Below are 23,034 nucleotides of genomic sequence, written 5' to 3'. Positions count from 1 at the left end.
TCATATGCCTACACAGTATGGGTGCTGTTGGGAGGACTGGGTGATCCAAGAATTAAGGTAAAGGTTAAAAGTCAGGTTTTTAAAGTCCAGCAATGATGCGTGGAGCCGAGACATGAGCAGTGAAGGGAGTGCAGCAGGAGAAGAAGTTGGAGGTGGCAGAGATGAGAATGCGTGTGCAGCTGGCACCAAAAAAGGACAGAATAAGAAACGAGAGGATCCTGAGGTACAAGAAAAGTGTGAGAGGTAGCAAGGAAAGTGCAGGAAAGTTGGGGGATGAGGTGTGGACATGTGAGAAGGATAGACAATGAATATGTAGGAAATAGAAGTTCAGGGGAAGGGAAAGCGAGAGGCCAAAGCATTGGAGAAAATAAAAGACCATCTGAAGGAAAAGGCTCCAAACGGGCGCAGGACCGGGCTGAATGGAGAAGGCCAATCGGTCACATCGAGCCCACACAGAAGTGGGAAAAGACAAAGAGGAAGAAGAGAAGAAGTGATCATAAAGTACAGAGAATGCTGCTGCTGCTGCTGCTGAGCGCCACCCAATGGAAAGGCAGGGATCCTCAATGTGGGAAGCGGCTCATTGAACCTTAGTGAGCGTGTGTCACAAGTTTCGACTCGTTTGGTGCAGTCAGTCGGTGGTGAGCTACGGCTGATAGAAGGTGCGTTTTAAAGTCGGATTACGAAACAACGCATTGATATGAAATTTATGTTTCAAACTGCAAAAAAAAAAAGTTGTCAAGAAACACCCAAAATGTTAAAATGAGTTTATGATGATGGTGCGGTGACCGTGATGACTGTTTACAAGGGGTTACAAGGGATTAATGGGTTTATTTCTAGTAGGATTGACTACTGCAATGCGGTGTTCACTGGCTGTTCAAACTGTTCTTTATTCAGATGCCAGTTAATCCAAAATGCTGCTGCAAGAATTATTACAAGAAAATACGAACACATAACCCCAGTCCTCAAGTCCTTACACTGGCTCCCAGTTAAGTGTAGGGCAGATTTCAAAATCCTTCTTTTAACATATAAAGCATTAAATGGCTGAGGTCCGGCTTACTTGTCTGAACTTATGATGACTTACAAACCTGAGCGCACATTAAGATCTGAAGATGTCGGTCCGCTTAGGATTCCAAGGATTAATAAAATAACAGTGGGAGGTCGATTTTTTAGTTACAGGACCCCCTAAACTGTGGAGTGGTCTGCCTGCTACTATTAGAGATGCCCCTTCAGTCTCAGCTTTCCAATCCTGGCTGTAGACTCACTACTTCAGTTCAGCACACCCTGACTAGAGCTGCTGATTAACTGTGCAGACTGCATCTCTGTTGTCAGCCATTAGCACTAAAACATAAGGAATATGATAGTTATCATTTGCTACTAACCCTCCTCACCTGTTCTGTTTCACTTCTCAGTACTCAGATGTGCCACTTGGTGCCACTGCCCACCTGCCAAGTTGTTCTGCCTGCCATCTCTGATGGAGGATTGCAGGAATCGTCGGGTAGAGGGGTCCTTTCATCGGATTGGCTGGCCCAGCGCTGACTCAGCTGTGGAATGGCCAATAGGGGGAGGCAGCTTGATGGCCGAGGTCTCCAGGACTCTCTGAACAAATCCAAATTGTATTATGGGATATCATCTACTGTTGGATTCCACTCTGTACTTGTAATATTTCTATTGTACTATTATATTGTATTGAGGATGACTTGTGCTCTGCTCTGTGTATTGTGTTGTATTGACCACCTTTCTTTGACACCCACTGCATGCCCAACCTACCTGGAAAGGAGGTCTCTCTCTGAACTGCCATTCCCAAGGTTTCTTCCATTTTAATTTTTTTTGGGAGTTTTTTTTTGTCGTCTTAGAGAGCCAAAGCTGGATTGTCTGTCAAAAGGCAGGGCCTGTTAAAGCCCATTGCAGCACACCTTGTGTGATTTGGGGCTATACAAAAATAAATTGTATTGTAATGAATCGTATTGTTCAAGCGATTTTGTAATGGTAGTGAATCACTCAAAGAAGAGGAGAGATCGGGATGTCCTTCAACGTCAAAAAGTAAGCAAAATGATTCGATCAAACAGGTGATTGACTATTAGGGAAAGTTCTGAGGATCTGAACATCTCTTATGGTTCAGTTGAAAAACATGTTAACAACGGATTTGAACAAGACACTCGAATGTTTCTGTCAAATAAAAAACATCCCGGTGTGTCCTCGTCCGCCTTATTTACCAGGCTTGGCACCTTGCAACTTCCGGCGCTTCCCCAAAGTTAAAATGACCAGGAAGAGGACTTTGTGAAATAGAAAAATACAGATACCAAAGTATGAGATTGGAAAATAGGAATTAATGATCAGAACTGAAGTGCGTGCTAAGCAAAATGTCTATAAGTGCAAGTGCAACTTCCTGTTTTTTCCTAACAGACAAAAAACCACAAGTGACCAACTGATGAACTTTAAAATCAACTGATGAACTTTAAAAATGTTGATCCAAGCAAATTGTTGTAAAGATGTAATGTCTCAAAATTCTTGTGCAACTAAAGTCATAAGACAAAGCTTTGCCCTATAAAAGATTTAGGACACCGACTTCTCGGGGCAGATGAAGGGCAGGTGTCCTAGGACTGTGCTTCTCTGTCATTCTTACCTTTGCCTGGTGTGTATTAATAAAAGATTTTTTTACTAACTTTAATTATATCTCTCTGTCTTGAGTCACAAGAAACGACACTAGAGAAAAAGTGTCCACAACTTCCAAACAGCTTCAGAACGTAGCAAGAACGACGGGATAATACAGTGGCTTGCAAAAGTATTCGGGCCCCTTGAACTTTTCCACATTTTGTCACGTTACAGCCACAAACATGAATCAATTTCATTGGAATTCCACGTGAAAGACCAATACAAAGTGGTGTACACGTGAGAAGTGGAACGAAAATCATACAGGATTCCAAACATTTTTTACAAATAAATAACTGCAAAGTGGGGTGTGCGTAATTCTTCAGCCCCCTTTGGTCTGAGTGCAGTCAGTTGCCCATAGACATTGCCTGATGAGTGCTAATGACTAAATAGAGTGCACCTGTGTGTCATCTAATGTCAGTACAAATACAGCTGCTCTGTGACGGCCTCAGAGGTTGTCTAAGAGAAGATTGGGAGCAACACCACCATGAAGTCCGAAGAACACACCAGACAGGTCAGGGATAAAGTTATTGAGAAATTTAAAGCAGGCGTAGGCTACAAAAAGATTTCCAAAGCCTTGAACATCCCATGGAGCACTGTTCAAGCGATCATTTAGAAATGGAAGGAGTATGGCACAACTGTAAACCTACCAAGACAAGGCCGTCCACCTAAACTCACAGGCCGAACAAGGAGAGCACTGATCAGAAATGCAGCCAAGAGGCTCCATGGTGACTCTGGATGAGCTGCAGAGATCTACAGCTCAGGTGGGGGAATCTGTCCATAGGACAACTGTTAGTCGTGCACTGCACAAAGTTGGCCTTTATGGAAGAGTGGCAAGAAGAAAGCCATTGTTAACAGAAAACCATAAGAAGTCCCGTTTGCAGTTTGCCACAAGCCATGTGGGGGACACAGCAAACATGTGGAAGAAGGTGCTCTGGTCAGACTTTTTGGCCAAAATGCAAAACGTTATGTGTGGCGGAAAACTAACACTGCACATCACTCTGAACACACCATCCCCACTGTCAAATATGGTGGTGGCAGCATCATGCTCTGGGGTTGCTTCTCTTCAGCAGGGACAGGGAAGCTGGTCAGAGTTGACGGGAAGATGGATGGAGCCAAATACAGGGCAATCTTGGAAGAAAACCTCTTGGAGTCTGCAAAAGACTTGAGACTGGGGCGGAGGTTCACCTTCCAGCAGGACAACGACCCTAAACATAAAGCCAGGGCAACAATGGAATGGTTTAAAACAAAACATATCCATGTGTTAGATGGACACAAAGTCAAAGTCCAGATCTAAATCCAATCGAGAATCTGTGGCAAGATCTGAAAACTGCTGTTCACAAACGCTGTCCATCTAATCTGACTGAGCTGGAGCTGTTTTGCAAAGAAGAATGGGCAAGGATTTCAATCTCTAGATGTGCAAAGCTGGCAGAGACATGCCCTAAAAGACTGGCAGCTGTAATTGCAGCAAAAGGTGGTTCTACAAAGTATTGACTCAGGGGGCTGAATAAGTACGCACACCCCACTTTTCAGTTATTTATTTGTAAAAAATGTTTGGAATCATGTATGATTCTCGTTCCACTTCTCACGTGTACACCACTTTGTATTGGTCTTTCACGTGGAATTCCAATAAAATTGACTCATGTTTGTGGCTGGAATGTGACAAAATGTGGAAAAGTTACTTTTGCAAGCCACTGTAAGTGTGTGTTTGAAGTGAGGGAGGAGTATTTTGAGGAGGATTCATGGCTCTGTGTATTTACTGTAATCAATTTTTTATTTTATATAAACAGTCATCATATTTTTTGATCACACATTGTACAGTATGGGTGGCATGATGGCCCAGTGCTTAGCTTTTCTGCTTCACAGAGTGCAGGACTCGGGTTCAAATCCCAGCTCAGTCCCTGCCCTCTCAGTTGCTGTCATAACTCTTTAGATCTTTCAGTGACTCTAATGTGGTTAAGAGTTGCGTAAGTAACAGAGATTGAACAGGGGAAGACTGGAGAAGAGGCCAGCGAGGCAAACATATCCGTCTATCAGTATATAGCGCCTTTCACATTTGTATTCATTTGCCCCTGACTGAAAGGACGAGTGCATCCAACATAAACACACACACGGCAGTGCAAAATTAAGCATAGATGGATTTTTTTTTTCTTCTCTCTGGAAGTTTTCCTCCAGGTTTTTGGGAAAGGGGAGCGTCACTGGTCAGGGGGTGTGGAAACAGAGGGCAGGGGACATCAGGTGGGATGACTGGCATTTTGTATCAATTAGAATGGAATTCCGTAATTTAATACGTTCTTATTTTGTTATGGTGCTCGAGTGTGGAGACGCGTTACATGTAAGTGGGGGTCTCACTGCACTACATGAGAGCACTAGAACATGCAACAGAGATAAGACGGTGGGTGCCCTCTCCATGATCTGTTTTGTCACTCGTTTTGCATTTGGCTACGGTCAGTGTCACTACTGGTAGCATGAGGCCATACCTGGACCCTACAGAGCTGGCACAGGTAGTCCAACTTCTCCAAGATGGCAGGCACATCAATACGTGGCATTGCCAGAAGGTCTGCTGTGTCTCCCAGCACAGTCTCAAGGGCATGGAGGAGATTCCAGGAGACAGGCAGTGACTCTAGGAGAGCTGGACAGGGTCCCTCACAGAAGGTCCTTAACCCATCAGCAGGACCCACCGGTATCTGCTCCTTTGGCCAAGGAGGAACAGGATGAGCACTGCCAGAGCTTACAAAATGACCTCCAGCAGGCAAGCCACTGGTGTGAATGTTTCTGTCTAAACAAGCAGAAACAGACTTCATGAGGGTAGTCTGAAGGTCCGACCTCCTCTAGTGGGCATCGTGGAGCTCGGTTGGCATTTGCGGTAGAATAACAGAATTGGCAGGTCCACCACTGGCGGGCGCCCTGTCCTTTTCACCCTGAGCACACGTGACAGACGTGAAAGGGTCTGGAGAAGCCATGGAGAACATCATGCTGCCTGTGACATCATTCAGCGTGACCGGTTTGGTGGTCTCGCTTGGTCTGTGGTTTATATCCATGGAGGGACACATAGACCTCGACAGACTAGACACCGGCACCTTGACTGCCATTAGGGATCGGGATGAAATCCTTGGACCCATTGTCAGACCCTAAGATGGTGCAGTGGCTCCTGGGTTCCTCCTGGTGCTCGATAATGGCCGGCCTCATGTGGCGAGAGGATGAAGGAACTGATCCCATTGACTGGCCCTCTGAAACCCCACGCTCACTCGCCTGACCTCAATCCAATACACCAGCTCTGGGTGGGACATTATGTGCCAGTCCATCCGACACCTCAGACTGTCCAGGAGCCCAGTGATGTCCTGGTCCAGATCTGGTAAGAGATCCTCCAGGTCACCATCTGTCATTTCATCTGACATTGTCAGGCATTGGGTGGGGGGCATACAAACTACTGAGTACAATTTGGAGTTGAGTTGCTGCAATGACATTTTGGCCAAATGGACTCGCCTGCCTGTCCCATCATTGTTTCCCTTTGATTTTCGGGGTGTCTTTGATTTCGGCCCCCTCTCTGTCGGTTCATCATTTTCATTTCCATCCTTTCGTTCCTGACACATCACCATATCAGTCCATAACAGCAGAGATAGCAAGCAGGATTTTTTTCCCCATTGAGATCGGATTTGTTTTCAAAGTGCTCTTTTCATTTTTTGAGCAGTTTATATACAGTATGAAAGGCGCTATATAACAGATAGATAGTTCTCATTTCATTGACCCCCAGTGAAAGGCACTGCTCCAGCAGTAACATGGACAGACAGATGTGAGGAGCACGTCGCCATACTTTTCATCAGGTTGTCAAATTTGTGTTTTCATTCATTCATTCATTCATTATTTTCTTTTTCCCTGTTCTGTTGGTGTCTTTTTTGATGGCACTGGATGTCACCATTTTATGGAATACTGTGATGTCCACCACCATATTGTTTGCAGTGATGTCACCATCACAGTTGTAAGCAGGTGGCAGCAACTCGTCCCAAAGGATTGATGAGAACTGCCAGTGAGTCGAGGGTCCTGCACCATAGAAAGGATCTTGGAACAGGCAGAGGTTCAGTCGCACTTGAGGCTGTTGTCCCATGAGCCGGCCATCACGCCCCTCCAGTCTCCACGTTCCTGCTGACGGCGTGCAACTCTGTGCTCGTTGACGTCTTTGGCTTCCTTTACAGTTTCTCTCCAGGACAGACCCCCATTTTGAAGTGGTATTATGGGCTGTCTGTCTGTCTTCCTTAATCGCCTCTTGCTCACCATGTACAGTATGATGTTATCCAAATAAAGTTTCAGGGGGGCAGCGGCACAGTTTGTTCATTCACTGCTTTTCAATGGACAGAGAGTTTGGAAGTAATCGACAAAACTGGGGACACCTGCAGGAATTGTTAGCAAGACTTCATTCACTTCCATCGACGCAGAAAAACCGTCAAGTTGGTAGCCCAACACTTGTTTCTTTGAAAAGGCCATTTTGAAGGACCAAAAATGACACAACTTTTAAAATTTTGGTAACCTAAACCTTCATGTTTTGTTAAACTCACTCAGTTTACCACTTCAGGTAAGTCAGTCAGTCATTGTTCAACCAGCTATATCCTAACACAGGGTCACGGGGGTCTGCTGGAGCCAATCCCAGCCAGCACAGGGCACAAGGCAGGATGCCAGCCCACCGCAGGGCACACACACACCAAGCACAATTTCAGATGGCCAATGCACCTGACCTGCATGTCTTTGGACTGTGGGAGGAAACCCACGCAGACACGAGGAGAACCCGGGGTCTCCTAACTGCGAGGCAGCAGCACTACCACTGCGCCACCATGCCACCCGGTAATTCAGTAAACGTGAAATGAATAAAATTGCCATAAATCTGAACAAGTTGGGTTGTGGTGGTGAGGGTTCTAAAACCTTTGGTCGGTAGTGTGTATAGAAATTAAGGGATGTGGGTATGGTGGGCTTGGTGACACTTTATAATGCAGTGACCACTCGGTGTGTGCGTTACAATGAAAAGAGCCTCACATCTGCATTAAGTGAAGACCACAATCTGTACAGCTGTGTGAAAAAGTAAGAACACCCCACAGAAACGGTTGACTTCTCCGATATATTTGCGTAGGAGCGCAGTGGAGCTTCATGGAAACTGTGCCAATAGATACTTGAATACAAACACAAGGAAAATGTGCATTTTAAATCCATGATTCAAGTAAAATATCAATAGATTGAATGGCCTGGGTAGGGGGAGTAAGCCCACCCTTGGCCTCAGAAGCTGCTGTTGTCTCCTTTAGCATTACAATACACTACAATGATGGACGGATTAAAAGGCAGAAGTCTACGTGACCATCATCATCATCAAATCCTTCCGTGAGAACCCTAAATCCAAAGAGGACTGTTTCATTTATGTTAGGTAGAATGCCCAGAGGGGACTGGGTGGTCTAATGGTCTGGACCCCCTACAGATTTTATTTTTTTCTCCAGCCATCTGGAGTTTTTTTTGTTTTTTCTGCCCCCCCTGGCCATTGAACCTTACTCTCATTCGATGTTAATTAATGTTGATTTATTTTGTTTTTCTTATTGTGTCTTTTATTTTTCTATTCTTTATTATGTAAAGCACTTTGAGCTACTGTTTGTATGAACATGTGCTATAGAAATAAATGCTGTTGTTGTTGTTGTACACTACACTAGAATTTATTTTTGTATAGCCCAAAATCACACAAGGAGGGCTGCAATGGGCTTTAGCAGGCCCTGCCTTTTTGCAGATTACTGTAATTTTATCCACTAGATGGCAGCAGAATACCATCCTGAGAGTAACTTGGGCTTTACACCGTAAAAGCAGATCATTACACACCACTCTGACTCGGGCTTAACCGTAATTACAAAGAATTCCAAGCCCGTGTCACACTAGCCAAGGAGGTAAAGTGATGAAGAACGAAAAACAATAAGACAAGAAGTTGATAAACCACACTAAGAAAAAGAAGTTGTAACGGCCAACCTGTTACCCAGCTGGCAGCTACACCTCCAAGACCTGTGGCCTGGATAAATTGCTGAGGTGAATCTTTTAAAATCAAGCCGTACCTCTAACAAATACAATTTTTCCCACAACCGACGGATTAAACGTAGGAACACAAAAGCAGATATGTAAAATTAAGTGATTAATTATATGAAATGAAATAATAACAAAACAAAAAATACATCTTTCACACGAAAAAAATAAGTATATATACAGTACAGGCCAAAAGTTTGGACTCCCCTCCTCATTCAATTCATGACCATTTCCAGCACTCCATCACTCTCCTTCTTGGTCAGATAGCCCTTACACAGCCTGGAGGTGTGTTTGGGGTCCTTGTCCTGTTGAAAATTAAATGATCGTCCAACTAACCGGACTTCTGCACAACACAACTGCTGGTCCCAACCCCATTGATAAAGCAAGAAATTCCACTAAATAACCCTGAGAAGGCACACTTGTGAAGTAAAAACCATTTCAGGTGACTACCTGGTGAAGCTCATCGAGAGAATGCCAAGAGTGTGCAAAGCAGTAATCAGAGCAAAGGGTGGCTATTTTGAAGAAACTAGAATATAAAACATGTTTTCAGTTATTTCACCTTTTTTGTTAAGTACATAACTCCACGTGTGTTCATTCATAGTTTTGATGCCTTCAGTGAGAATCTACCAATGTAAATGGTCATGAAAATAAAGAAAACACATTGAATGAGGAGGTGTGGCCAAACTTTTGGCCCGTACTGTATATATATATATATATATATATATATATATATATATATATATATATATATATATATATAAAGATAAATGGATACGGAAATGCCAATGATCGTGAATTTGAGTCAGAGTATAAAACTGTCCTGAATATGGATGACTGTTCAACAGATACGAGGTGTGGCAGAAAAGTAATGAGACTGATTTTTTATTTACCAAAGTTTTTATTTTTTTCAAACATCAATGTTATCCCCTTCAAAGTAGTTCCCTTGGGCAGCTACACACCGATGGAGACGTTGTTCCCACTGTTGGTAGCAGCGCTGGAAGTCTTCAACCGGTATGGTCTTCAGCATGTCCGTTACACTCTTTTGGATGTTTTCTAAAGTCCCGAAATGACGTCCTTTGAGGACATTTTTCAGTTTAGGAAAAAGGAAAAAGTCACACGGACTGAGGTCAGGTGAATAAGGGGGCTGGGGAAGCACATGAATGCCTTTTGAGGTCAAAAATTCTGTTATGGAGAGGGCAGTGTGACATGGGGCGTTGTCATGATGGAGCATCCATTTGTCTGCAATGTCTGGTTTCACGCGAATGACCCTTTTTCTGAGCCTTTCAAGGGCGTCTTTATAAAAAAACTTGGTTGACAGTTTGTCCTGGAGGAACAAATTCTTTGTGGACGATTGTCAAAAAACAAATCAGCATTGATTTGATCTGCGATTTGCTCATTCGAGCTTTCTTTGGTCGAGGAGAGTTTGCAGTGTGCCACTCCTGACTTTGCCTCTTGGTCTCAGGATCGTACTCGTATTCAAAAATCCATGATTCATCACCTGTGATCACACGACTAAAGAAATCTTGCTCATTAGCGACTCTGTCAAGAAGATCAAGACGCTTGTTTTTTCGATTGTCCTTCTGCTCAATTGTGAGGTTTTTCGGCACAGACCTTCCGCATGTGCAAATGTTCAGTCAAAATTTGATGAACGGTAAATCTGTTCAAATTGAATTGTTCACTCAACATTCGTAATGTTAAACGACGGTCTGATCTCACAAGAGTGTTCACACGTTCGATGTTTTCATTGGTTTTCGAAGTTGAAGTCCTCCCTGAACGGTGTTCATCTTCAACGTGTTTTCTGCCTTCCAAAAATGATTTGTGCCAGCGAAAAACTTGAGCTCGGGATAAAGAATGTTCCCCATAGGCCTGTTTTAACTTTTCAAACGTCACACTTGCCGTTTAATGGCACAACGTTGCTCCAAATTCCGCTGTTCCATTTTGCGTGACGCACAACCAGAAACACAACTTCGCTAATAGCAGTCACAAAATCACGTAGTTAACGGAAGGAGTTGAAACTCGCACTGAGCTATGGGAGGGGACTGATACACGGGCTCTATCAAGGACAACAGCGCAGCGTTGCCAGATCGCTTGCAGTGTTGCCAGTCTCATCACTTTTCTGCCACACCTCGTAAGTGATTTGCTTGAATTTCCCGGAAAAATATGAAGCAACCTCAGTGTGAATCTTCGGCGGATGGTGGACAATGTAGTTCAACCCCGGGGTCCCTGGTGATGATTGAATCAATGCAAGTCCGGCAGAATGAAAAACAAACAGGATCCCAAAGCGCGATATAGAAACATAGCAGGTACTGGTGGTCTGTGGTCATGAATCGGGATCTCCGTCTTTCTCCTCCCCCTCTCTGTTCCCTCCTGATTGGCTACATAGTGATGAGCTGGCTGTACTTGATTAATTGTGAGCAGGTGCTTTCCATCTTGGGGCTGCGGTCTCCCTCCATCATCCGTCCCCCCTCTGCACTTACAGGGATGACATTCACGGACACACAAATGATAGACAGCAAACGAGACGATGGAAACAAAACGCACTAAGTACAAACATTGAAAACACTACACTATGTGGCCCTGCTACAAAGTAATGAGGTGTCTGAGCAGCAGACAACCACCATGGCTCATAGGCATGCAAGACAAAGTCCAGGATGCACAAGGCACAGCGACAATCGTGATGATCGCCACACAGTCAAAACTTCTAGCCACATGCAAGCATTGCTGTTGGATCCTTACATTGATGTTTCTTTGAAAACCCTTACTTAGTAAATGTGACCAGTAGGGGGCGTTGCAGCACCCCAAACCCAAAACACAGTACCAGCTTCAAACACCAACATTTATGTTACAAAACTACACTGACTGTTCTTTCTCTATGTCTAATATAACATAAAAACCACAAATGTTATCCTCCCTCTTTTCTCCCTGACGAGTGTCGTCCAGCTCCTCTCCTGACTCCGACTCGACTCGATTCTACTGAAGCAGAGCGGCTTCCTTGATCCAGGACCCGGGTGTAACTTCCGGTGCCATGACAATTCACTTCCGGGTGAGGAAGAAGCCTGCTGTGAAGCAGCAACCATTAATATCTTCAGAAACCCACCCACCGTGGCACCCAAGGAAACCTAACAAGGCTGACCCACGGGACTACAGCTCCCAGCATGCCTTGTGGGTATCCGTAGAGGCGCCATAACCCAGGGAACACGGCCATCTAGTGTTTCGGAGGAGTAAATAACTCAAGGTTAGTTGCATCCCCCTGTAATTCTATCGTACTGGCATCCCAGCTGGTTAAGGATCCTTTATGAAGACCTTTCGGGATGCCAGCATATCTATTCGTGTCCATCTCCTGGCTGAGGCAGGCACCACCTGACGTAATTGGTTGGTAAGGGTAAGGAATTTTGAACCAGCCCAGCCAGTTACATCAGCAATATGATGAATGTCAAGTTGTATTTTTTAACGTTGGAAACAAAAATTGCGTTACCGAAACGGAAAAGGTCTTCCTGTTCTAGATGATCCCCCACAAGTAATTAAATACACGAGGACTTCTATGGGCACTAAAGAAGTGTCAACAGCTCCTTCTCTTTAACTTATTTGTCATTTGCATTTTATTTAGGACCGGGGTTTCGCACGTTTCACGAGTGACTCAGTATTTCATTGCCAAAGTGCAACGGTGATCCGCGATCTGTTATGTTCGGACGCAGCCAGCAAGTTTAGCTTGAAACTTCAGCACGGACGTCAAATCTCCATCATGAACTCCAATTAGCTACAGACCTCCACGTCCAGCAGCTAAGAACGTCACACAAGAAAAAGTATGTGAAGCCTTTGGAATTCTCCCGGATTGGACTTCCCCGGATTTCTGCATGGATTCCTACCAAAAATGTGATCTGACCGTCAGGCAAGACACAACTCTGGGTAAACTCAACCTGACTAAACGAAGGACACGCACATCATTTAGGACTTCTCAGGTCTTTATGGAGAATGTGGAGTCAACACTCACAGGAAGTGACCCTTAGGATTTATGGCTTCTCTTCGGACAAAGGCATCTCAATGAAGGAGATGAGACACTTTAAATGGAGGCGCGCTCAGCCCAGGGTGCTGAAAAATCTCATCTCCTCAAAGAAGGCTGCTTAGTGTGGCCCATATCTCCATCCAAACATCCGTCACTGGACTCTAGAAGAGATGCATGAAAGAGAAGCACGAAGCTGGAAATCACTGCAAAGGCTTTGCTGCAGACCCGAGTCTTCATCGATTCACAGTCAGACGAGTGGAGAAAACTCACAACTGTATGAACTACCCTACTGAGGATTGGGCGTCCTGTGAAGGTCACTCCAGAAACACAAAGGACAAGGTTGAAAGAGGGGCAAAAGAACCCAAGGGTAGCAGCAAAAGACCCCCCCAGAAAAGTCAGCACAGTGTGACAGTCCGTCTTCACGTGTCCACCATTGGAACAACACTGAACAAGAATGGTGTTCATGGAAAGACACCAGGAAGGAAGTCACTGCTATCACAACAGCATAAAAATATTATAGCACCCCGTTTGCTGAAGACTGCTGGGAAAACATTCTGCAGACCAACCAGAGAAAAGCTGAACTATTTTGGGAATGCACAACATTACATTAGGACGAAAAAGGAGCAAAGGACACCAACCCAACTGTGAAGCAATGTGGACGGAGCATCTTGGTTTAGACCTGCCCTGCTGCCTCAGAACCTCTGAATGCCTTGAGAACATTGATGTTTTATTAGGAATCCTTACAGAAATCTTGGGAGTTCCAAAGGGCTCACTTTTTATTAGGAATCCATGCAGAAATCTTTGGAATTCCAAAGGGCTCACTCACTTTTTATTAGGAATCCAAGCATAAATCTTGGATATTCCAAAGGGGTCACTAACTTTTTATTAGGAATCCATGCAGAAATCTTGGAAATTCCAAATGGATCACTTTTTATTAGGAATCCAAGCAGAAATCTTGGGAATTCCAAAGGGGTCACTAACTTTTTACTAGAATTCCACACAGAAATCTTGGGAATTCCAAAGGGCTCACTAACATTTTCTTGCAACTGTTCCTCACTTGAGTTGGAATCGTCTGTCTAGGGAAGCAATGTCAGACACTTCATATTGTACAACATTGTATGGACACTACTAGTAGGTGCCATTACAGTCTATTCAGGCTCTTATTTCTGAATATGACTAAAATGTGCCAATCAAAGCCCTTTTGCAGCCTGAGGTGGGGCTGATGGACATCGCCCCTCATTGTCCATAGTCGGTATTTTTAGACTTCAAAGATCTTTTCTCCTTGCCATTCATAGCATGTGCCCCTTTACTTTCATAAATGTTACCAATATCTGGGGGTACTCACAGAAAGGGGCCTCCAAGTGCTCAAGGGCATAACAATGGCTGCTCCTCTGTGGCATCCGCCAAAACAGACTTCCAAATAGCCTCTCCAAAGTAACTTTGCATCAGGAGCGCTGTCAAATGGGTTTCCATGGCTGAGCCTAAGATCACCATATACAATGCAAAATGTCTTCAACTCGTGACTGTCTCACTTCCCGACTGTCTCACTTCCCAGCATAACAACAGCATCATTAAATTTGCGGACAATACCACTGTCACTGGACTGATTTCTGGGGGTGATGAATCAGCGTACAGGATGGAGGTGGCAGGCCTTGTGATGTGGCGTCAGGACAGTAATCTCTTTCTTAACACCAGCAAAATGAAAAAAAGATGACGATTGACTCATGGAGGAAGACAGGTCAGCACCCAATACTGTGCACTGGAGAGACGAAGGTGGAGAGAGCGGCCACATTTCAATTTCTTGGCATTAGCATCTCTGAGGATCTTCACTTGGGCCAACTACATCTCACACGTGGCGGGAAAAGCTTGGCAGCTTTTGTATTTTCTGAGAAGGCCGAGGACGTTTAGCACATCAGGCAACATCCTCAGCAACTCCAACAGATACACAATTGAGAGAATCGTCACAGTCTGCTTTAGGAACAGCACAGCACGGGACCGCAAGGCTCTACAGCGGCTGGTAAAATCAGCACAAAATTTCATTTGAACAGAACTCCAGCACTGGAGGACATCGATACCAGCAGAGAACTCAGGAGGGTCCGTAACATGAACTCTTATATGATATATATATATATTGATATGTCATACACACACATTTATTAGAAATTATCATAGTATTTAATGATGATAATCCAAGTAAATGTGGTATATCTGATTAATCTGTGGAAAGCACCTGGAGGTGCATGTATATGTATGATAAGCTGCTATATAAATAAAGATATTATTATTATTATTATTATTAAGTATTAAAACAACATAAATGTGTAAAGTCTTCACCACTGGCTTAAAACAAATCTATAAATTTTGCAATTGTGAAACTGAATACTAAACAAAACCCAGCTGCTCTGCTCATCCTGCACCTCAGCAGTTTGAAACCATCCTGCAAGATGAAAGGTGCCTGACTGCCCTTTAGGACAAAACACAGAAAACATGAAACAGACATCAGAGCTCCGAATGACAACTAAATAAGAGCCACTGACTACTAGTGACAAAAGGGCATGAAATCAATAGAACAGAAAGGCACTATATGATAGATAGATAGATAGATAGATAGATAGATAGATAGATAGATAGATAGATAGATAGATATGAAAGGCACTATATAATAGATAGATAGATAGATAGATAGATAGATAGATAGATAGATAGATAGATAGATAGATAGATAGATAGATATGAAAGGCACTATATAATAGATATAGATAGGATAGATAGATATGAAAGGCACTATATAATAATAGATAGATATGAAAGGCACTATATAATTAATAGATAGATAGATAGATAGATAGATAGATAGATAGATAGATAGATAGATATGAAAGGCACTATATAATTGAAAGATAGATAGATAGATAGATAGATAGAAAGATAGATAGATAGATAGATATGAAAGGCACTATATAATTGATAGATAGATAGATAGATAGATAGATAGATAGATATGAAAGGCACTATATAATTGATAGATAGATAGATAGATAGATAGATAGATAGATATAGATAGATAGATATGAAAGGCACTATATAATTGATAGATAGATAGATAGATAGATAGATATGATGAAAGGCACTATATAATAGATAGATAGATAGATAGATAGATATGAAAGGCACTATATAATTGATAGATAGATAGATAGATAGATAGATAGATAGATAGATGTGAAAGGCACTATATGATAGATAGCTAGATAAATAGATAGGTAGATGGAGTCATGAACAATGCCGCTCTTCCCCACCAGAGGGCGTTGTCATGGAGCACTATTAGCTACAGGCTCACTCCTCTATGGTGTTATTTGATTTAAAGCGCCTTTGCTGGTCTTCTCTGACTGCTGCCATTAGGCACTTTGACACTGGGGGCTTTTTTATTTAATGTAGCATTATGACCACCTGTGCATGTTAGGTAGAGGGGGACTAGTGTTGCTAGCCTCAATTCATTTTAGCACTTCGAGGAGGGGGAAGGGGTAGTTTTTTTGGGGTTTTTTTGTATTGGTGGATTATGGGGAGCTTCCTGTTATTTCCAAGAATGACTCAGTTTATTGGATTCTGGGTAGGTGTGCATGTGGCACGCTGGCATTGCTTCTAATCACATGCCCGAGTGAATGACATTTGCCTGTCAAAATGGTGGCTGCCACCCACCTGGGTCACTCAAGTTCTCAGTGCTAGCCTGTGGCGGTTGAGCGGCCCGTCACACTGAGTCTATTTCAGTCGAGCCAACAGCTGGGTGCCTGGCATAGATTTGTCAAATAAACCCTCATACCAGCTAAAAGGTCAGCACGGCTAAAATTAGAGGCAAAGAGCAGAAGGTCACAGCGCAAAGGCGGCCAAGAGAAACACACACCGAGTCGAAGGCGATGGCAGGTCCACAAGAAGAAAGGTGGAGGGAGGGGGTGGGGGGGTTGTGGGCTCACTTTTGCCCACAACATGAAAGCCTTGCCCATGCCCAGTCACGGTGCCCTCCCTTTGCAGGAGTCCCAGGCCCGTAGAGGCCATTGTGTTGCTGGCTGTCCACACTGTTGTTAGAGTAATCCTCCTATCGCCCATCACTTCATTGCCTTGTCAGTGAAAGGTGCTATATAGCCATAAACAGCACCCACCACATCATCAAAAGCCCACAATTTGAAACAATAAAACTTTCCTCACCTTGTGCATCTCCTCCAGAGGTCAGCACCGCGATGGCCCTGCCCACCCCGAGGGTGGTGGCATCCTGCTGCTTCTCGCTGGGGTTCGACATGTTGGCAGCACCTGCAAGACAAAGCAGAAAGGCAGCCGAGAGTGAGACGGGGCAGAGAGGAGCTGCCGGCTGCACGTTGACCACTTGCAATCTGGGAAACAGACGTGGTGTGTGTGTACGTGTTCAGGGGGTGGTCACGCCACAAGGGTATCTGCTTTCAGGAACTAAAATTAATCCGACTGTCACGCCGGCCTCCGCAAAACACACATTATGGCTGCAGTGCCAGTTTGGACTCTCGAATACGAACGACTCGCACCCAAATCACCACAGAAAGTGTTGCTTACTAAGTGGCACATCTTGATGCCAGTCCACAGAGGCTTCTGGGTAGATTATGGACGTCAACCACCATGGCAGCCAAACCTGCCCTTCATGCCTTTAGTGTGCCAAGCCACCTGCTGGCAGATCCATTTTACAAGTCAGTAAGTGATTCTCACAGCAAAGTGGTGGAATCTGCTGGCCATTGGGATTCGGGGCAGTGCTGTGAAAAAGTCTCAACCGACTCCCCTTTTGTATGTTTGTCACAATAAATGGCTTCAGCTCTTTCAACAAAGCAGTAAACAAAAAGGAACGGAGTAAACATTTACAGCCGTGTGAAAAAGTAAGTGCATCCCATGAAACGTTTTCCAGCAAACGGCATGTGGACATATTGAGATCTGATCCTCATTTAAATGGGATCTTTAGATAAAGGTGAACAAAAAACTCCGCAATAACAACAATGAATTGACATACATTTGGATCTGTGGAAAAAGTGCACCCCTTGTCCGGCTCTAAACAGCTGGCAATGCCCCCTCAAATTGGTGTTTCACCATCTTGCAGTCTTTGACATCGACTGGTTGCCAATTTTCCACACACCTCCACGCAGACTTCTTTGAGCTGTGTGATGCTTTGATGGGGGTCTTGGGTGAATAACTCATTTCAGCCCCCGCAACCACCAGCATGTCAAATCTGGGCTGTAACTTGACCTTTCCAGAACCTTCCATCTCTTCCTTTTCAGCCACTCCATGGTGGATTTTGCGTTTAAGTTCATTACCATGCAGCAAGGCCGACTCTCAAGTGGGCTTCAGTCTTCTGACAGGTGGTCTCACATTATCCTCAAGCCCCCTTCTAGTGCACGGAAGAATTCCTAGTGGATTTTATGATGGTGAGCTGACCAGGCCCTGATGTAATGTAGCATGGCAGCCCCAAACCAGAACATCTCCACCACCAATGAGCTTCATAGCTGGGGTCAAGTTCTGTCTTTAGAGGTCCACCTTGCTGGTCTTCCTGTGCTGTGGCCAAACAACTTTATTTTTGCCTCACGTGTTCAAGGCTCTTTGTTCCACAAATCCGGGTTTTGGCCAAGGCGCTCATGGGCAAATGCTACACCGTACAACTGCACCAATTTAAATTAACACTGAGCTGTTAGAATCCAATATTTCAGAACACCCTGCTATGGTAGAAACACTAGCAAGAAACATTTATGAGTAACCAGGGGAAAAGAAGAAAACTAAAGGCCAAAGTTTCAAACTGGGAAGTCAACTGTATTGCATTTAATATTCCAACAGATGGCACATCACAAACATGTGTAGTGATGAAATGTTATTCCAACAGATGGCAAAAACATTTGTAGTACTAAAATACATTGTGTTTGTCGTTCCAACAGATGGCGCATTATTACAAACATTTTTAATAACAGCACTGCATTTGTAATTCCAACAAATGGCCTCACAAACATTTACAGTAATAAAAAGCATTGCAGTTTGCATTCCAACAGATGGCACATCACAAACATGTGTAGTGATGAAAGGCATTGCATCTATCATTCCAACAGATGGCACATCACAAACATGTGTAGTGATGAAATGTTATTCCAACAGATGGCAAAAACATTTGTAGTACTAAAATACATTGTGTTTGTCGTTCCAACAGATGGCGCATTATTACAAACATTTTTAATAACAGCACTGCATTTGTAATTCCAACAAATGGCCTATCACAAACATTTACAGTAATAAAAAGCATTGCAGTTTGCATTTCAACAGATGGCACATCACAAACATATGTAGTGATGAAAGGTATTGCATCTATCATTCCAAAAGATGGCACATCACAAACATGTGTAGCAATTAAATGTATTACTAGAAATGTTTGTAGTGCATCATCTGTTGGAATGACAAATGCAATGCATTTTATTATTCCATGCATTACAAAATAGATTCCAACAGATGGCGCACGAACTAAACTACAGTTTCAAACTGGAAAGTCAACCACAGGTAACCAATGCCAAAACAAAATGTCTGATTTAGTATAGGCCCCCCTAACTCGGGGTGTTCATAAGAAAGGTGATGATGCACCTCATGAGGAAGGTGTAAATCATCAACAAGTAGAGTTACATGCAATATTTAAAATGTTAAAGTGTGAGCTTCAATTGAAATGTTTACAGTTGAAATATTCTCAGTTCTAACAGAAATTCATGTTTCACCCTCTGACAAGTCCATAGAGGACTAGTAAAGGATCAACAGTCCAAAATAATGTCACAAAAAGTAATCAGTGACCTTGAAACTGTCTCAAACGACACCCCACATGCCTAGGTCTGAACGTTGTCATTTTTAACCTTCTCTCAGAGGCTCTTAGAGGGGCTAGGACCACCAGTAAACTGTCAGATATCAAAAATGTGATCATCAACCTCAAAATAGCATAAAACAACCCTCCACATGTCAATATTACCAGTCATTTTTTTTATTTTTGTGAAAAGCAGTAACTTTAACCCCTTGTATGCCATTAAGAGGTCGGCTGATGTGGCTTGCACAACTTCAATTCAATGCCCTTTATTACTACAAATGTTTGTAATGTTCCATCTGTTGGAATGACAAATGCAACGCAGATATGAACGGCATTATATCGAATATACGGCATTATTCTGTATACTGTATCAGATAAATAGAAATGAAAGGCACAATATAAAAGATATTGCATTATATCAGATAGATAGGTGAGCTAATATGAAAGGCACTATATAATAGATATGGCACTATACCGGCCCAACAGGTCCACCTCAGATGCCATCGTGGACGCATTACATTATTCCCTCTCCCATCTGGAGAACAAAGACTCCTACATCAAGTTGCTCTTTGTTGACTACAGCTCCGCCTTTAACACGGTTATCCCCCACAGACTGTCTGCACTTGGCCTGCACCCCACCCTCTCTGACTGGCTCCTAGACTTTCTGACTGGTAGGCCCCAGTCTGTCAGGATTGGTAATAGGATTTCAGCCACCATTATCACAAACACAGGCACCCTACAGGGATGCGTCCACAGCCCCATCCTCTACACCCTGTTCACCCAGGACTGTGTCACTTCCCACAAATATAACATCATCCTAAAGTTTGCAGATGTCACCGCAGTGATTGGACGCATCACTGGTGGGGATGAGGTGTCCTACAGGAGGGAGGTAGACAGTCTGGCGTCATGGTGTGAGGACAACAACCTCACCCTCAACACAGACAAGACAAAGGAGATGATAGTGGACATGAGAAAGGAGAGGAGACCTCACCGGCCACTGCTCAACCGAGGGCTTGAAGTGGAGAGGGTGAGCAACATTAAATACCTGGGTGTCTACATCAGTGAGGACCTCAGATGGGCACTTAACACCACACAGCTGGTCAAGAGGGCTCCACAGCGGCAGTACTTTCTGAGGAGGCTGAGGAAGTTTGGTATGTTGACTAAGATCCTGGGCAACTTTAACAGCTGCATTGTCAGGAGCATCTTGACCAGCTGCATCACCGTGTGGTACGGCAACACTACTGTGATGGACCGCAAACGCCTGCAGATGGTGGGAAAGACTGCTCAGAAGACTGCAGAGTCCACAGGAGAACTGCCTCAATCCTCAGGGAGGGACCCCACCAAACCTCCAACACGAACTGTTCACACTTCTACAATTAGGCAGGAGGTATAGGAGTATGAAATGCAGGACTTCCAGGCTAAAGGACTCTTTCTTTCCCAAGGCCACTAGACTCCTAAAAAACTGACTGGAGTTTACAATCATGGTTCACCTCATTCTGTTTACCTCACACAACTGTATTTGACTTGTCCATCACACACCTAGCTGCACAATTACACTTTATACTTCTATTCTGTTTTTATACTTTATGCTGCCTCTGTTACTTATTATCTATCTGCTACTTATTATTTATGTTTATCTTTATACGTTGGTTTTGTCATTTGGTGTGGACAGCAAAGAAAGAATTTCATTGTACATGACAATAAACTTTGAACTTGAACTTGAATGGCGCTATGTATTTGGTAGATCAGATAGACAGATTGACATAAAAGGCACTATAAGCTATGGAGAGAGCAAGATAGGTAGAATTATATATGGCTATCCAATCTGATTTTATTTTTTAAAAAAATAAGTTTTTCTAAATATATTAATCATTGTTTTACAGCGCCTCTCACAGCCAGTACTGTCGTGACATTTAACGGTACTTCGCAGTTCAGACACATATCCTTGTTTGAATAGCGCCCCCCAGACTGAGGTGGGGGGCGGTAATGCAGTGAAAGGTTCAAGTCCGCTTTGCGCAGTAAGAACTGCTACGCATTTTACCGCAAGACGCTTCTGTGAGTCCCCGCCATTAGAGAGAACCCCCCAGCTTATGGCTCTTATTACTCGCCGCCCCAGGACGGTGTTTGTTTGTATGTCTTATATATTCTCGTAAGTCGACCTCTAGAAAGGTGGGCTATAGCCGGGGTCCCGGGTTCAATTAAACCTGGACAGATCTTTGCTTTTAAGTGAATTGAAGTTCAGTAAAGGCAGCTAAAATCACAAATCAAGAGCTGGTAGTGCCTCGAAATGTAGACATTTCGGCTGGGGTCTCATTTGACCTCCAGAAGGTGGGGTGGGTCATTGCTCACCTGACCCACAAATGTCCTTTCAGAGCGCTCATTTGGACAGGTGTCTCCCATCAGCCCCTCTAATCTCCCGTCAGTTTGAACAGTTAGTTCCACGCCCGGCACCGGCAACAGTCGGACTGCTCAGTGACTTTAAAGCAGTTCACGCGCCCCCTCTGATAAAGCCACCCACCTGCTGGCGGATCCAGAAGTGCCGGCTTCCTCCTCGAGCGAAAGAGTCCCGCAAAGAAGTGGAGCGCGAAACCGGCGGCGAGAGCTGCGAAGAGCACAAGACCGACAGAGAGCGCGACCTGCCCGGGATCCCACATCAAGAGGAGCCGGTCCACGGGCGCTCTCCCATCACCCCCAAGGGTTGCTTACGTCGGCAGTCCCCGCCCCTCCGGCGAAGCGCCAGCAAGTGTCCCGCTAAAGGTTGGTAGAGTTTCTCATCCAAGAAGACGGCTGTCCTCTCCTGAACTCAATCTGGTGCAAAGATACTCGTCATCACGAACGAGAGACTTTTTTGGTTTTATCCATCTCAGGATTAAAGGCTAGAAAAGTCAGGAACCTTAGACGGGACGCCGGCGCAATAACACTTTAAATAGTGGATCGGTTTAGAGCCAGGGGCATTTGTGGGATTTGCCAGAATCAGGACCTTAGCTGTTCCTGTGGCTGTCGCGTGCTGTTAAACATGGGGATAAAAACATGAAGACCGGGGAGTCGTACGTAACCGGGATGGGGTGGTGGGGGGCTATAGTGCATATGATATAAAATAAGATCTGGGGCTTGCCACTAGACTCTTAAAAAAAATGCCAAAGCGGTTTGTAATGGGCGATGCCAAAAGAGAACCATTTTTGGTTCCAGAAAGAACCAATTAACATAATAAACTATGATACCATACTTCTACAATATCAGTGGGGTGCTTATGTTTTCGCTATATGAAATAACACAAGTTCACATCAGGTTTTCTAGATCTGATCGCCTACTATACGTTATACTCTTTTCTTCACATATTTGGAGCTTTTTCAACGATCTAAGAACCAACTTCATATGAGGAAGTCTTTCCAGTTTGAAATGGTTCTTTGTCACAAAGGACCAATACGAGGAACCACATCGCCTAGCAAAATGCCATTAAGGAGACCATTTTAAGAGTGTAGATCAGTGGCTTAAGTCCCCGACG

General features: G+C 44.0%; 1 protein-coding gene across 1 annotated transcript in view; it reads right to left on the bottom strand.

Moving 5' to 3' along the window:
* Positions 1–22,197, bottom strand: part of pfkmb (phosphofructokinase, muscle b) — a 55,031-nt gene extending 32,834 nt beyond the window's left edge. Inside the window, exons 1-2 of the mRNA XM_039746725.1 lie at positions 22,048–22,197; positions 16,898–16,999 (exon numbers count right to left, since the gene is read on the bottom strand). Coding sequence (XP_039602659.1) covers positions 16,898–16,999; positions 22,048–22,183 — 238 coding nt within the window. The 5' untranslated portion in view covers positions 22,184–22,197. The remainder of the gene's footprint in view (positions 1–16,897; positions 17,000–22,047) is intronic.
* Between the last annotated feature and the right edge of the window lie 837 nt (positions 22,198–23,034).

The sequence above is a fragment of the Polypterus senegalus genome, chromosome 3 (genome assembly GCF_016835505.1).
Source record: "Polypterus senegalus isolate Bchr_013 chromosome 3, ASM1683550v1, whole genome shotgun sequence".
NCBI classification, from domain to species: Eukaryota; Metazoa; Chordata; class Cladistia; order Polypteriformes; family Polypteridae; genus Polypterus; species Polypterus senegalus.
The sequence above is the reverse complement of the archived record's forward strand: the minus strand, read 5'-3'. Positions and strand labels throughout refer to the sequence as shown.